Here is a 13,777-nt window from a genome sequence, read left to right as displayed (position 1 = left end):
GGTCAGGTTACCTACCTGCAAATCCTGGTTGCCGTACTTAAGAGATAATTTTGGGCAAGTCACTCTCTACCCCTCAGTTTACCTATCTGTAAAATGGAGATGATGATAGTCCTCACACCACCAAGAGATAGGAACTAAAGGAGTTGAGGCATGTTCATCACTTAGAATAATTAGTGCCTGTCACTTTGAGGGCTCGATACATTGACCTCTTATTTTAGTGGATCTATTTAGTAATGTGGGGAAGGGCTTCTGTTTTCAACATAAGTCTGAAGTGCTGGAGACATCCAAATGGAGATGTCATGTAGCCTACTGGGTATATGTATCTGGAATTTAGGAGGTAAGTCAGAGTTAGGGATAGATTTGGAGATAAATAGTTTTTAAAACCATGGGCCTGGATGGAATCACCTGCACCAAAATCTCACAAATCACCACTAATTAACTGACTAATGTAACCAAACACCACCTGTTCCCCAACAACCTATGGAAATAAAAAAATTTAAAAATACAGTTTCACAGAAGCGGGAAAGAAGGGAGTACAACACAGGGCTCTGGGGGCATACCAACACTTAGAGCAATGATTCTAAAACCTTAACATCCCAGGAGTCACTGGGTGAGCTTGTTAAATGAAGATTCTGATTCAGTAGGTCTGGGGTCTGAGACTGCAAATCTAGGAAGCTCCCAGATGCCATCAATGCTGCTGGTGCCCCAGACTATACTTGGAGTAGCAGGAACTTAGAGGTTAGATGAAAGGTGAGCTCAAGAGGGATAGGAAGAGGATGAGGAGATGAAAATGAAGAAGAAACAGTATTTCCAGAAGGAAGGAAAGTCAACTGAGTCAAATCCTGCTGGGAGGTCGAGAAAGGTGACGACAGGTCCATTGGATTTGGCAGCATGGAGGTGATGGGTGAGGTTGAAGAGAGAAGTTTCCATGGAATGGTGTGGATGGAAGCAGTGTTAAGTCCAAATAGTGAAGAGAAGTAGTACTTCCTAGATGTTTTGCTGTAAGAAAGCAGAGAAACTGGTGATAGGTAGAACGGCATTTGGGGAAAGGGGAGGCACTGAGTATGTTGGCGTATTAAAGGGAATCATTTAGAGAAGCTGATGGCAGAGCAGAGAGGGGAATGCCTGCAGGAGCAAAGCCCTTGAACAGGCAGCAGAGATGGGGTCCAGAACGCCAGTGGAGCAATTGGCCCTTGAGGGGAGCAGTGATATTCCTTTGATTAGAAAAGGATGAAGCACCTAGAATATAGGGCTAAAGATAAGTATATTTTTGGTGGGGAAGGTGAGACTCATTTGTTTACTCAATGAATTATGAAGCAAAGCCATCAGCTGAGACAGGATGCTGAGGAGAGAGGAAAATACGAGAAATAACTGTCTCAGGCATTAGGAAATTGAAATGATCAGGAAGGGCATAAGTGTATTATGAGATTGTCCGATAGTGTTGAGATTTGAGACTTTCCTGGTTGCAGTCGCATACTAGTGTCACACTTCTAGTAATGAGGACACTTCTAGTAGTGAAGATATTACTAGAAATGTAACATTACCAGTGTCATTGTTTGTGTGACACTACATGTGTGACTTGCATTCTAGTAATATCTTCATCTTCGTAATGTCACACTTCTGGTGCAGCTGTGGGAAGAGTCAGTTTTAGGTTCAACCAGACTTGGGGTTGAACCAGCTGAGTAAGACAGGGGTAGGGCATCCCTTGTGAATGTCAGCAAGGGAGGGATTATAATGACCCATGGAATTTAAACATGCCCCAAAAGGGAGTAAAGACATGTGAGGGCCACAGACTGATATTCATGACAGGAGAATTGTTAGAGGGGTGGGGGCTGGAGTAAAGGGGACCTGGGAAAATTCCTGAGTAGGGGGCCTGAAGGTGGGATCTGGACCTGGTTCACTTACTGCTGTGGATCAGGTTTTGGTATAGCCAGGAAATTGGATGGCATTTCACCTGGTCATTGGCTTCCTTGCTGTCCCTTCGACAAAGTGAACCTGCTCCTCCTTCAGGGTCTCTGCGTGTGTTTTTCCCTTTGCTGGAATGCTCTTCTCCCTGGATATCCATTGTATCCCCCACTTCATTCAGATCTCTCCTCAGATATCACTGGGTAGAACAGAGTGAAAATGCCTGGAGGTAAGAATGTTAACAGGATGAGAGAAAAAAGATTTCGTACAGGTTATACACAAGACTCCTGAAGTCCTGGAAATGACATCGGAAGCTGGGGTGAGCAAGAAGCTGTAGTCTCTCCAATGAATAAGGGACAGGAAGCAGGAGGGCTTTAGGTCAGCAGTTCCCAAGCCCGGCTGCAATTCAAAATCATCAGAGGAGCATTACAAAGGATTTAAGGGATCCGCAGGGAGGCCTAAGCCTCAGGATTTTAAAAAAGGTTCCCCAGTGCTTCTAATGCAGCTGAGAGTCACAGCCACTGCTGTGGATGACAGTGATGGGGTTGGGGAAGGAGGTGGCTAGTACAGCCAGATGGCAAGAATTTCGAAGCCTCTGGGCTTTTTGAAATAGAGATGAGGAGAGAAGGGTTGGACATAGTAAAGGGGACCAGGAGGAATCTCTTCATTCTCCTGGCCAAGGAGCGCCTGGAAGTTCGCACCGGGTGGCCCAAGTTCTTGGAATCTGAAATTCGAATACAATATTCATGCAAGTTTGCTGTCAAAAGAGGGATCTGGATTACAGAAGATGGTGACAGACAAGCAGGCATCTGCCAGGAAACTGATCTGTAAGTGGATGCAGTAAATTCTAGCCACTCACTCACTGTGACCTCGAGTAGGAAGCAAAGTTACAAAAAGATCGATGGCAGATTTGGGTAGAATCACTACACCAGCAGCCTACGTGGAAAATCAATTGGGGGTGTGCTTTAGAAGAAAGAGCACTTTGCTATGTAGGAAGTTTTTCCCAGTTCAGTGTCTTTCAGAGTGGAGTGTGGCTGTTGCAATGCTGATTTGAGGGATCCTGCGCTGGATTTACCAAATTGGTCTCTAGAGGGGTCAACCTGAGGGATTCTGCATTTTTGACAAATACCCTGGGGTGATTCTTAGGTCTGAGAAGGAGAAAGCAATGTTGCAATCTTGGCAGTGGATTAGAATCATCTGGGGAATCTTAAACAGCGCTGGAGTTTGAGCACAGCTTCAGACCAATTAAATCAATGAAGAGGAAGTCTGGGTGTTGGGGTTTTAAGTCCTCGACATGATTTAATGTGCATCTGAGATTTTGAGCCCATTACCTGCACTCTAATTTTTATGAGCAATCCCAGTCCCGGCCATATGTATGTCTTTAGCCCAGACTTTGCTCCTCAACAACAGACTCACAAATCCACCTGTTTACTCACCATCTTGTCTTGGATATCAGACATCTCAAAGTTAACATGTCTGAAGAATAATCTTGATTTCTACCTCCCAAACATGCATTCCCTCATCTCAGTTAGTGGCAACTCCATTCCTCCAGTGGTTTGGGCCAAACTCTCTCCCATTCCATGTGTCATTGGTAAGCCCTGTCAGCTTTAGCTCTGAACTATTTCCAAAACATGCCCACAACTAATCACTTCCGTTGCTAGTACCCTAGCCCAAGCCAGCATCGCCTGGTGACTACACTATTGCCACAGCCGTCTCTCTAGTCTTCCTGCTTCTACCTCTGCCCGTCTGCAGTCTATTCTGCACATAGCAGCCACCGTGATCCTTTAAAAAATTATTTTTATCGTGGCAAAACATATATAACAAAAAATTTGCCATTTTAAAGTACACAATTCATTGGCATTAAGTACACTCACAATGCTGTATAACCACCACAACAGAACTTTTGCTATAGAGCTTTTCTTCATCATCCCAAATGGAGTAATCCTTTTAAACATAAGTCACAGCATGTCATTACCCTGCCCGCAAACATTCACTGGCTTCCCATCTTGCTCAGCAAGGGACAAAGTCCTGCTGTGGCCCACAGAGCTTTTGGCTGTCCTCTCTGAACGCCCTCTTCACTCATTTCACCCGGTCATTGGCTTCCTTGCTGTCCCTTCGACAAAGTGATCCTGCTCCTCCTTCAGGGTCTCTGCGTGTGTTTTTCCCTTTGCTGGAATGCTCTTTTCCCTGGATATCCATTGTATCCCCCACTTCATTCAGATCTCTCCTCAGACATCACCCTATTAGAGTGATAGCTAAGATAGCCCCGTCCGCATTACTCACTGTATCCCTGTTTTGTTCATGGCACTAATCATTACCCAACATAGACAAGCACATCTTCCTCCACTCAAATGTAGGAGCCTCATGGGAACACGGACCACATCTGTTTTGATAGCTGCGGTATCCTCTAAAACAGTGCCTAGCCCAGAGTGGGTACGCAACAAATATCTACTGAACAAAGAAATATCCGGGGTCATGATAGGTATTCAAATATTAATTGATCTAAAACAAATGTACTGAAAACTTTAAAAACTAGTTTCATTGAGATACAATGAACACACCCTAATACTCACCCGTGGACACTAATTTTCTTGTTGTTAAGGCAGGCATCGGGAAGCACGTGTAAGTTATTGATGTAAGCAGCCCGGAGGCACCCTTATTCTTTCCAGAATTCTACAGCTCACTGAAAAGATCATTGTTTCTTAGGACTTGGAACCAGAAGAGCCTTGAGACCTCCCTGTGGATGTTCATGCATGTGTGTGATGCCTACAATTACAGGCATCTTGATTTCACAGCAACGCCAGCACGTTTTCTTAACATCTCACCAATGTTAGATGGGTTAGAGGTGGGAATGACATTCACGTGCCTCTAAAAATGTGCAGTGCCTTTTCTAAAACACTATATTTGGAGACTATAATTTTAATCAAGTGATGTCTAAGTTACAGAGCACCTGTCTAGATTGCTTTATTCTGCAGGTGGATACAAAGTGTATCATGTTTCAGTGCTAGAAAACAGTGAGACACAAGGAGGCATCTTTCTTACCACTGAGGCATCTGTTAAATATCTACCCTTTCCTTTGGTACCTCTACTTCTTTGTATCCCTGGGGAAGGCAATTAACATTAATGCTTCAGTAACAGGCACAGAGCAATAGCCAACAAGATTTGACTGGTAGATCTTAAGTTATTGCTGGGCTCTGCTGGAGTGGGGCTGCATCCTACACAATTTTTCCCATCTCCACTTAAAGTAGAGGAGGTGAAGAGATAGAGGAAAAGTAGAAGAAATCTTTCGCATTAATACATCTCCTTTTAAAAATAAAATTGAGAAAAACACAAACCACTGCTTCCTATGTTAATATCTTAGATTGCAATGAACTGTTGAAATCTTTTTTTTCTTTCTTTCTTAAGAGTAAAACATTGTAGTGGTTCTCTGCTGGGTAAGAAGGCATGGTAGAAAATTCAATTCACGATGAATCTGTTCTTTCTACTGTGGCTCCCAACAAAACTCTCTGAAAGTTGTGTACTGTGGTTACCCACAGAAACCTTTATGTTATGAGGTATTTTTCAGAGAGATCGTGATTCAGTTGTTTTCTACAAATCATAGCAAATCATCTTTCAGGCAAGTTGAAAAAATAAATCATCAGAAAAATATGTTGTCAGCAGTCCAGAACATTATTAAAATCTAGTAGTTGTATCTGTGGTAACATTAAAAAAATCCTAGGTTAGGCTCTCTTCTGCAGGATACTCCTAGAATATTACTGCCAATGATTCAGTAGCCATATGCTAGTAAAGCAAGTTATATTTGTTGGTCCATGTGAAATATGAGTAGGAAGACAGCAAAATTGAGATTGTTACATATTTCTCCCTGTGTTCCTGTTTTCTTAGTGGGGTAGGTAGCGGATAGGTGTTGGTAACAGAATTAAAACTCTACTACTTTCTCCTGCTCACTATAGAATCAATTTCCAAATTTGAAGGATGACAATCTAATTATAGGTTACAGAGAATTAGAGCTCTCACTTTTTTCTGATTTTTCTCTTTGGTTGATTACACAGAATTGGTTGAAGCTCACAGTTTTGACGCCAACTTCCAAAGAGATTATACTTACCTCCAGCTTCACAGGGCCATGCATGGCATGACCCCCATGGGTGCCATTCAGAGCATACACGTGAGGGGTGCCCCTTGGGGTTATTACTTTGGCAACCCACATGCAGAACTTCATGTGTGCCCAGGACAAACATTTTCATTAACCAGAAATAAAGTCCATGGTCAACATGTATTTTGCTCTTCTTCTTTTTTTTTTTTTTTTTTTTTAGTCTAAAGAAAGTTCTGAACAGAATATCAATTAAGCTTACATCACAAAAACTTTAAATGTATTTACAGAGTGAATAAGTTACATAGATAAACTCTGAATATGTTTCTGCTGTGCAACAAGTTCACATGCACACATCTAACACTTGACAGCATTAAGTTTAAGGAGAGAACTTAAGAATGGCCCTTTACATATATATTACACATAATATATGACATTTAAGAAACAAAGAAACAACTCATATTTTACCTTTATGATTCTACTTCTGGCTATCCAAACAGATATTAAAATATGCATGCCTGATAGGTGAGAAGACGTGGAATTTATATTGTGAATAGTTTTCTCTACAAAATGGCAAAGTTAATTAAAATTAACACTCATCCTTCAGCAGTATAAATATGCTCATAAAAGCAACCTTCTAGTAAAAAGCAGCCAAGATCCTTAAAAAGAGTCTATCTGGACCATTTTTGGTGCAAAGAGATCCAGGGCTTTCAGAAACAGTAGCCTAACAACATAAGAAAGGTAGTTCATAGCAGCTCCTTTTAGATACAGTAATTGTATTCAAATTACAGTGTACATTACATTGCAGTCCGTTTACAATTCCCTTTTCACATACACAGGCTGTCAGCGTTTGACCGTCTTACAGTTTTCAGTGGCCAGCTTCATGTTGCCTGCCCCTTTCTCAGCCCACCAAAGAAAGGAAAAAGAAAAAAGAAAAGAAAACGGAACAAGAAAGGGAAAGAATGTACATGTTTGAGAATATAAAATTTTGTGAGTGAAGAAAACATTGCACTTTTGCCAATCTAAAATCGTTTCTAGAAAGGAAGGTACTGTTCAGTGTAGTCGGCTTTGGTATGCAACGGAAGTCACCTCTTCAGTAGTGAGTTGCATATGCTCGGTCAAACGTCACACATTTGTGCCACACAGCGTGACGGGTGGAGTCTGTCCAGGACGTTCTAAGCTACCTTGGTTCTTATAGTATTGCTACACATTGGAAGTTCTGTCATCCTCTTTAGAAAAAGCCCTACAGGTAACAAGAGGGAGAACAGTCTGTCCAAGCCTTTTGAAGGCCGAGAAGACACCGAATGACGTCGCCCCAGCATGGCAGCACTGCCAGTTTGGAACCCAGCGGGGACAGGAGGCTCCTGTCAGAGACTAGTGCCAGAAACACTGGAGTCTGGAAGAAAAGTAGTGAGGACTCGGTAACTCTGGGCCCTGCGGATCATGTCCCGGATCTCCATGTTCAGCTCCATCAGCTTGGTGCAGATCTCGGTCAGGCTCTGGTTAGACCCCACCAGGGCATAAGTACCCGTCTGTCCCAGAGTTTGGTGACGGAAATAAATATTCAGTAGTGTCTGGACCTCATCATCAGAACTGCTTCCAAAGATGTCATTGGGCCACAGACTTCTGCAGTCAAAAATAATAGCACAGATTAGAGGCACTATAAAAAGTTGGGAGCTTATGAGTCTTCATTAATATAAGAATATTACTTTTTGAAAAGGCTTCATTGAGATGGAATTCTCCTATTAGGTAATTCACTCATCTAAGGTACACAATTCAGTGGGTTTTAGTATACTCAGAGTTGTACAAACATCACCATAATCAATTTTAGATTATTGAGTATTTTGATAAAATATCAAAAGTATAAAAATATCAGAAAGGAATCTAATACTCCTAAAACATTTACCTTATTTGCGATAGCCTTCCGGTTTCAATGAATGTGAATACAATATCAGGATGTAGGGGCAAAACCAAAAAGGATATGTTCAAATGTTAGTTAAAAATTATACGAAGGTATATTTTGAAGTGCTTCAGCATGTTGTCATTTTAGGGATGACAAATGGCCAGAACCAACACCCACACTTTCAACATGTAGTGTTCTGAAAGCTGAGTGTTTCCGGTTTGGCATTGGTAATATCTGAGAAGAGACCTATAAAATATCTAGCTGTCCGTAGTGGGCTAGATCCAACCATGACAGAGTAACAACCAGGTGCGCATTTCCTGCAACCACCTCTACAAGAAATAGCAGAGTCACCTGCACTCCCTGATCTGCCGCAAAGCTTTGCCGAGTTCGTTGTTCTTCAGGCACTCCAGCATGGACTGGATGGCTGCTTCAGTGGACGTGAAGGTCGGCTCGGACCACGCACCCTCTGAATAGAGAGGGTCAGCTGCAATGACTGCACTGGCTTCCTTCAGGTGTTTCTTTAGGTCACTCAGTTCCCTGGACATATTCAGCAGCTGTTTCCAAAAAAAAAAAGGTTTTTAAAACTATATTTAGGTGCTGGGGGAATTTTATATCCCAAAAGAAAAAAAAAAAAGAAAAAAAGGATCTTATGGGTGTGGTTAAGCATAAGCTTAATACCTTGGTAAATTCAAATAGGATAGATGACATTGTACTCCACTGTATGTGTAGGCGATTGTGGAGTTGGATGCATTGGATACGTGTCAACCGCTGAGATGCTCTCCTTATAGAAAAGATTAAGACTTCATTTAAAATGGTTTCTACTTAAGTTCTACTTAAATAGGGAATACATACAGAAGTAAAGAATATAAGAGATCAGGCTCAAGAGTGAGTAAGATCTGGGTTCAAATGCCAGCTCTGCAGTGTACTGTAGGAACATGGACAAGTTAATTGACTTTTATGTGCCTCAGTTTTCTCATCTGTGAGACTGAAGATAATAGCCATCCTAAAGGTTTATTTTAAAGATTAAGTGGCAATAATGTATACAAAATGCTTAGTACAGTCCAGCACCTAAGTGCTCAATAAACGTAATCGTGACCAAGGACTCTGTCCTAATAATAAGTTTTTCTCACTTTTGGTTCCATGCCATGGGAAAGTGCTGCAGACACAATTTTGAGGAGGAGGAATAATCTTAAACTCATGTTTGCATTAATGCTACAGCAGTAAAAGATATTTTCCCTCGAAGGTATTGGAACCAAAGGATCCAGAGTGTTAAAAAGTAAAGCATAAGAAAACCTGTGTTACTTCTAAGTGTCTCAAAATATACTACGGAAGATGGTAGTTTTGCAATTTGATCTCAAGAACATTAAAAAATTGGCATAAAATTAAAGGTTTTTTTTCTCTTTGTAATGCAAGTTGATGATGCCTGTTTACTTTGGAAAGTTATTTATTCAACATCTTTGCTTTTCCTCTTCATTCCCAACTCACTCATGGTACAAACTATAAAAAACTAAAGCTTTGAAGGATTAGTTTTTCTTCGCACACAGGCCTGTTAAATACAACTACCTACTATAGAAGTAGGTTTAAAATTTACTGAAATAATATTTTAAAACAAGATATTAGAATATCTTAATTTTGTATGTAGTTTTAAATTTGAAAGCACATTTCTTCTTATTTTAAACCTAGATAGGTTTTAAACATTGTGTGTGTACATATACAGTATTTAAAACTTATATAGTATTTAAACACTGTGTGTGCATGTACCCATATAAATAAACACACCGGGTATACCTTGGAAATATTCAGTTCCAGACATCTGCAATAAAGTGAGTCATGTCAATTGTTTGATTTCTCCATGCCTATAAAAATTATGTTTACACAATATTGTAGTCTAAGTACACTAAGTCTAAAAATGTACATACCTTAATTAAAAAACACTTTAGTGCTAAAAAAGGCTAACAATCCTCTGTGCCTTCAGTGAGTAATTATGTTTTTGCTGGTAGAGGATCTTGCCTTAATGTTAATGGCTGCTGATTGATCAGGGTGGTGGTGGCTGAAGGTTGGGGTGATTGGGGCAATTTCTTAAAATAAGACAATAAAGAAGTTTGCTTTATTTATTTATTTATTTATTTATTGAGACGGAGTCTTGCTCTGTCAGCAGGCTGGAGTGCAGTGACGCGATCTCAGCTCACTGCAACCTCCGCCTCCCAGGTTCAGGTGATTCCCTTACCCTAGCCTCTCAAGTAACTGGGATTACAGGCATGGGCCACCATGCCCGGCTAATTTTTTGTATTTTAGTAGAGGCAGGGTTTCACTATGTTGGCCAAGATGGTCTCGATCTCCTGACCTCGTGATCTGCCCGCCTTGGCCTCCCAAAGTGCTGGGATTACAGGCGTGAGCCACCACACCCGGCCAAAGTTTGCTTTATTGATTGACTCTTCCTCTCATGAAATATTTCTCTGTAGCATGTGACAGCATTTTATACACCTTGGAACTTCTTTCAAAACTACAGTCAATCACCTTAAACTCTGCCACTGCTCTATAAACTAAGTTTGTGTAATATTGTAAATCTTTTATTGTCATTTTGACAATGTTCTCAGCATCTTCACCAGGAGTAAATTTCACCTAAAGAAACTTTGTTTGGGCCGGGTGTGGTGGTTCATGCCTGTAATCCCAGCACTTTGGGAGGCCAACGGGGGTGGATCACTTGAGGTCAGGAGTTTGAGACTAGCCTGACTAACATGGTGAAACCCCGTCTCCACTAAAAATACAAAAATTAGCCGGGCGTGGTGGCGCAGGCATGTAATCCCAGCTATTCGGGAGGCTGAGGCAGGAGAATCGCTTGAACGTAGGAGGTGGAGGTTGCAGCGAGCCGAGATCATGCCATTGCACTCCAGCCTGGGTGACAGAGTGAGACTCCATCTCAAAAACAAACAACAAAAAAAACTTTACTTGTTCATTCATAAGAAGCAACTCCTCATCCATTCAGGTTTTATCATAAGACTACAGCAATTCAGTCACACCTTCAGGTTCTACTTCTAATTCTAGTTCTTTTGCTATTTTTACCACATCTGCAGTTACTTCCCCTACAGAAGTCTTGAGCCTCTCAAAGTCGTCCATTGGAATCACCTTCTTCCAAACTCCTGTTAATGTTGATATTTTGACTTCCTTTCATGAATCATGAATGTTCTTAATGGCATCAAGAATGGTGAATCCTGGCCGGGCGTGGTGGCTCACAGCTCACTTCGCGGGGGCCAAGGCAGGTGGATCACCTGAGCTCAGGAGTTCAAGACCAGCCTGACCAACATGGTGAAACCCCATCTCTACTAAAAATACAAAATTTGCCAGGTGTGGTGGTACATGCCTGTAATCTCAGCTACTCGGGAGACTGAGGCAGGAGAATAGCTTGAACGTGGGAGGAGGAGGTTGTGGTAAGCTGAGATTGTGCCATTGCACTCCAGCCTGGGCAACAAAAGCGAAGCTTGGTCTCAAAAAAAACCAAAAAAGTATATCTTGACCATGTGGCAAATAAAAAAGAAGAGTTGATTCCCATTATCTGACAACTTGTAACTGAATAGAGGAAAACCGGTTATGAAGGCCTACTCTCTTGAAATAAGCATTTGAAAGTTGTATAGTTTTTTCCTTTTTTCAAACTGAGTAATAAAAAAATGGTAAAATGGTTGTAGTTTGTCTCTTGTGGCTCTTCCTCCTCTGCTCTTAGATGGTGAGGTTTTCCAGGCTTCATCCTCACTTCTCTGCTGTCATTGGCATGGTTTAATTGACTTCTGCTTGTTCACAATCACATCTGTGCCTTTTGTCTAGATCTCTCCCCTGACCTCACATCTAACCACCTGCAAGATGTCAGTCACCGTTTAAGCCAGGTCTTGTCCAGTATGCAGCAACTGACTAGCCGGGAGAAGGCTTGACTGTCTGGACACAGCATTGCCTCAGTCCTTCTTTCTATATCCCTGTCTCAGCTTTGGTGCCACTGGTCACCTGGTTTATATAAGATGGAACCTGAGTGTCATCCTCTCCTCAACTCTTCTTTCTCCTTCATCCCCCCATCAGTTTCATTGATCTTTTGTCCTGTGTCTCACATTTCCTTCCTCCTCTCCATACCTAGGACTTCTGTCCCAGTTCAAACTCTCTCCTTCTGTTTGAACTATTTCAGCAGCCTCATCACTGGTCTCCATGTCTCTGGTCTAGCTGTCATCAGATCCACCCTCCACATAGCTGCCACAGAGATCTACCTGAAATACTCCTAGGCGCAGCATGTCTTATGATCTCGCCTTTACCCCTCTCTCTTCTGCCTTATCTCATAGCTCCTTTTTGGTGCACCTTCTATTGTAGCAATACTAAGTAGCTTGTAGTTCCTTTCTCTTTCTTCCCATCGGGCTTATGGCCATGCTGTTTGTTCTACTGGAATGCTCCTCCCTCACTCCAACTCACCCTCTGAGAGTCCACTCAGGTGTGGTTTCCTCCAGCAAGCTCTTCAGTTTCAACCTTTCTTACCTCTAGGCAAATGAGGTGTTAGTCCTCAGTGCTTCTATAGTATCCAGTACACACAACCATTATTCCACTGACTACATTGCAGTAGTATTTCTTCATTTGTAGAAAAATTTTGGCTCACTCAGCAGTAAAAATTATTTCATTTTAAATATTTAAAAATATTAAAACATCCTGGTGCTAAGTAGGGCAGGGAAACTGAAGAGAACCAAACACATCATACAGACATTTCCTTCTTACCTCAAGGTAAGGGCAAATATGAAAAACTAATGTAAAGAAGAAAACCCACACCCATGGAAACTTTTCAAATAAGGATGCCCAGCCCCAGGGCCAGGATCAGGGAGATGCAAGCAAGGCACCTAGCGCATAACCCACAGGAAGGTTCTCTCCTACACGCGTTCTTCAACTGTAAGGCACTTCACTTTCCATACCTACTCCTGACTTTGCTTTTAAAAATGAGAATAGAAATACATACAGGACATGTTTATTTCAGACTTGTGCTTGAGCAAAATAACGATGCGGGAATAAAATCACTTGGGCAGTTATAAATGGGGTGGAGTGGGGAAGAACAAAAGAAATGATTTTCGTGGTGGGACGTGGGGTTGGAAAGCACGTAGACTCACCTCTGGCATGGAGCTAACTTCGTGCACCTGGCCGATGAGCTTACAGTAGGACTGAAAAAGCAATAGCAGCTGGAAGTGTAGCTTATACAATCTCTGACACAGTTCCAATTGCTAAAGAGAGAAATTGCACGGGAAGAAATAGTTATTATTAAGGATCATTCCCATATAACTAGTGAAATCTCAATGGAGACAAACTTTTTTTTTTTTTAAATTAAGAAAACATAACCAGCTGTTATTCCAAATAAAACAGAAAAACAAAATACAGTCATTAAATATCAGTGAGAAATCCACGGTATAATTTCGATTATAGTCTGTGTAATGGATGACTAATTAGAGAGTAGCACCTATAAAGGGACTGAGTAGACAGCCAAATTTCCATTATATTTGCCAATTAAATACCTACCAATTATAGCTGAGTGGTTGTCTTCATTTTTATAAGCTATAAATTATTTTTAAACAGAAAAATTTCCTTTCATTAAAAGTATATTTGAAAGGCAAAACATTAAGCAGTTTTAGGTGTTAAACTTATAAATTCAGTAGACGCCTGGGCCCCTGTAAACATAACAATCACGTGGTCCTCCAGAGTCCTGTATCAGGCTTACTGATGATACGTCTACTCTGTGCTCAGTAAGTACTTGTTGAATTAAAGAGAGATAAAAAGGGACCAAAAAATGCTTTAAAAAAAGAAATTACGAACACATTTGAAAATTTCTGTGGAAAGGACATCAAAAAGTAATCATACACAATGGCCCTTGA

The 13,777-nt window shown here is 41.3% G+C and overlaps 1 protein-coding gene across 4 annotated transcripts in view; it reads right to left on the bottom strand.

The window, feature by feature from the left end:
• Window positions 1-6,178: 6,178 nt before the first annotated feature.
• Window positions 6,179-13,777, bottom strand: part of FRY (FRY microtubule binding protein) — a 267,764-nt gene continuing 260,165 nt past the window's right edge. For all 4 annotated transcript variants that reach the window (XM_028837192.2, XM_028837194.2, XM_077974167.1 and 1 more), the window contains 3 exons: window positions 13,022-13,132; window positions 8,247-8,449; window positions 6,179-7,618 (listed from right to left, as the gene is read on the bottom strand). In XM_028837192.2, the coding sequence (XP_028693025.1) occupies window positions 7,360-7,618; window positions 8,247-8,449; window positions 13,022-13,132 (573 nt within the window). In that variant the 3' untranslated portion in view covers window positions 6,179-7,359. The remainder of the gene's footprint in view (window positions 7,619-8,246; window positions 8,450-13,021; window positions 13,133-13,777) is intronic.

The sequence above is a fragment of the Macaca mulatta genome, chromosome 17, assembly GCF_049350105.2.
Source record: "Macaca mulatta isolate MMU2019108-1 chromosome 17, T2T-MMU8v2.0, whole genome shotgun sequence".
In the NCBI taxonomy this organism is placed as follows: Eukaryota; Metazoa; Chordata; class Mammalia; order Primates; family Cercopithecidae; genus Macaca; species Macaca mulatta.
The sequence above is the reverse complement of the archived record's forward strand: the minus strand, read 5'-3'. Positions and strand labels throughout refer to the sequence as shown.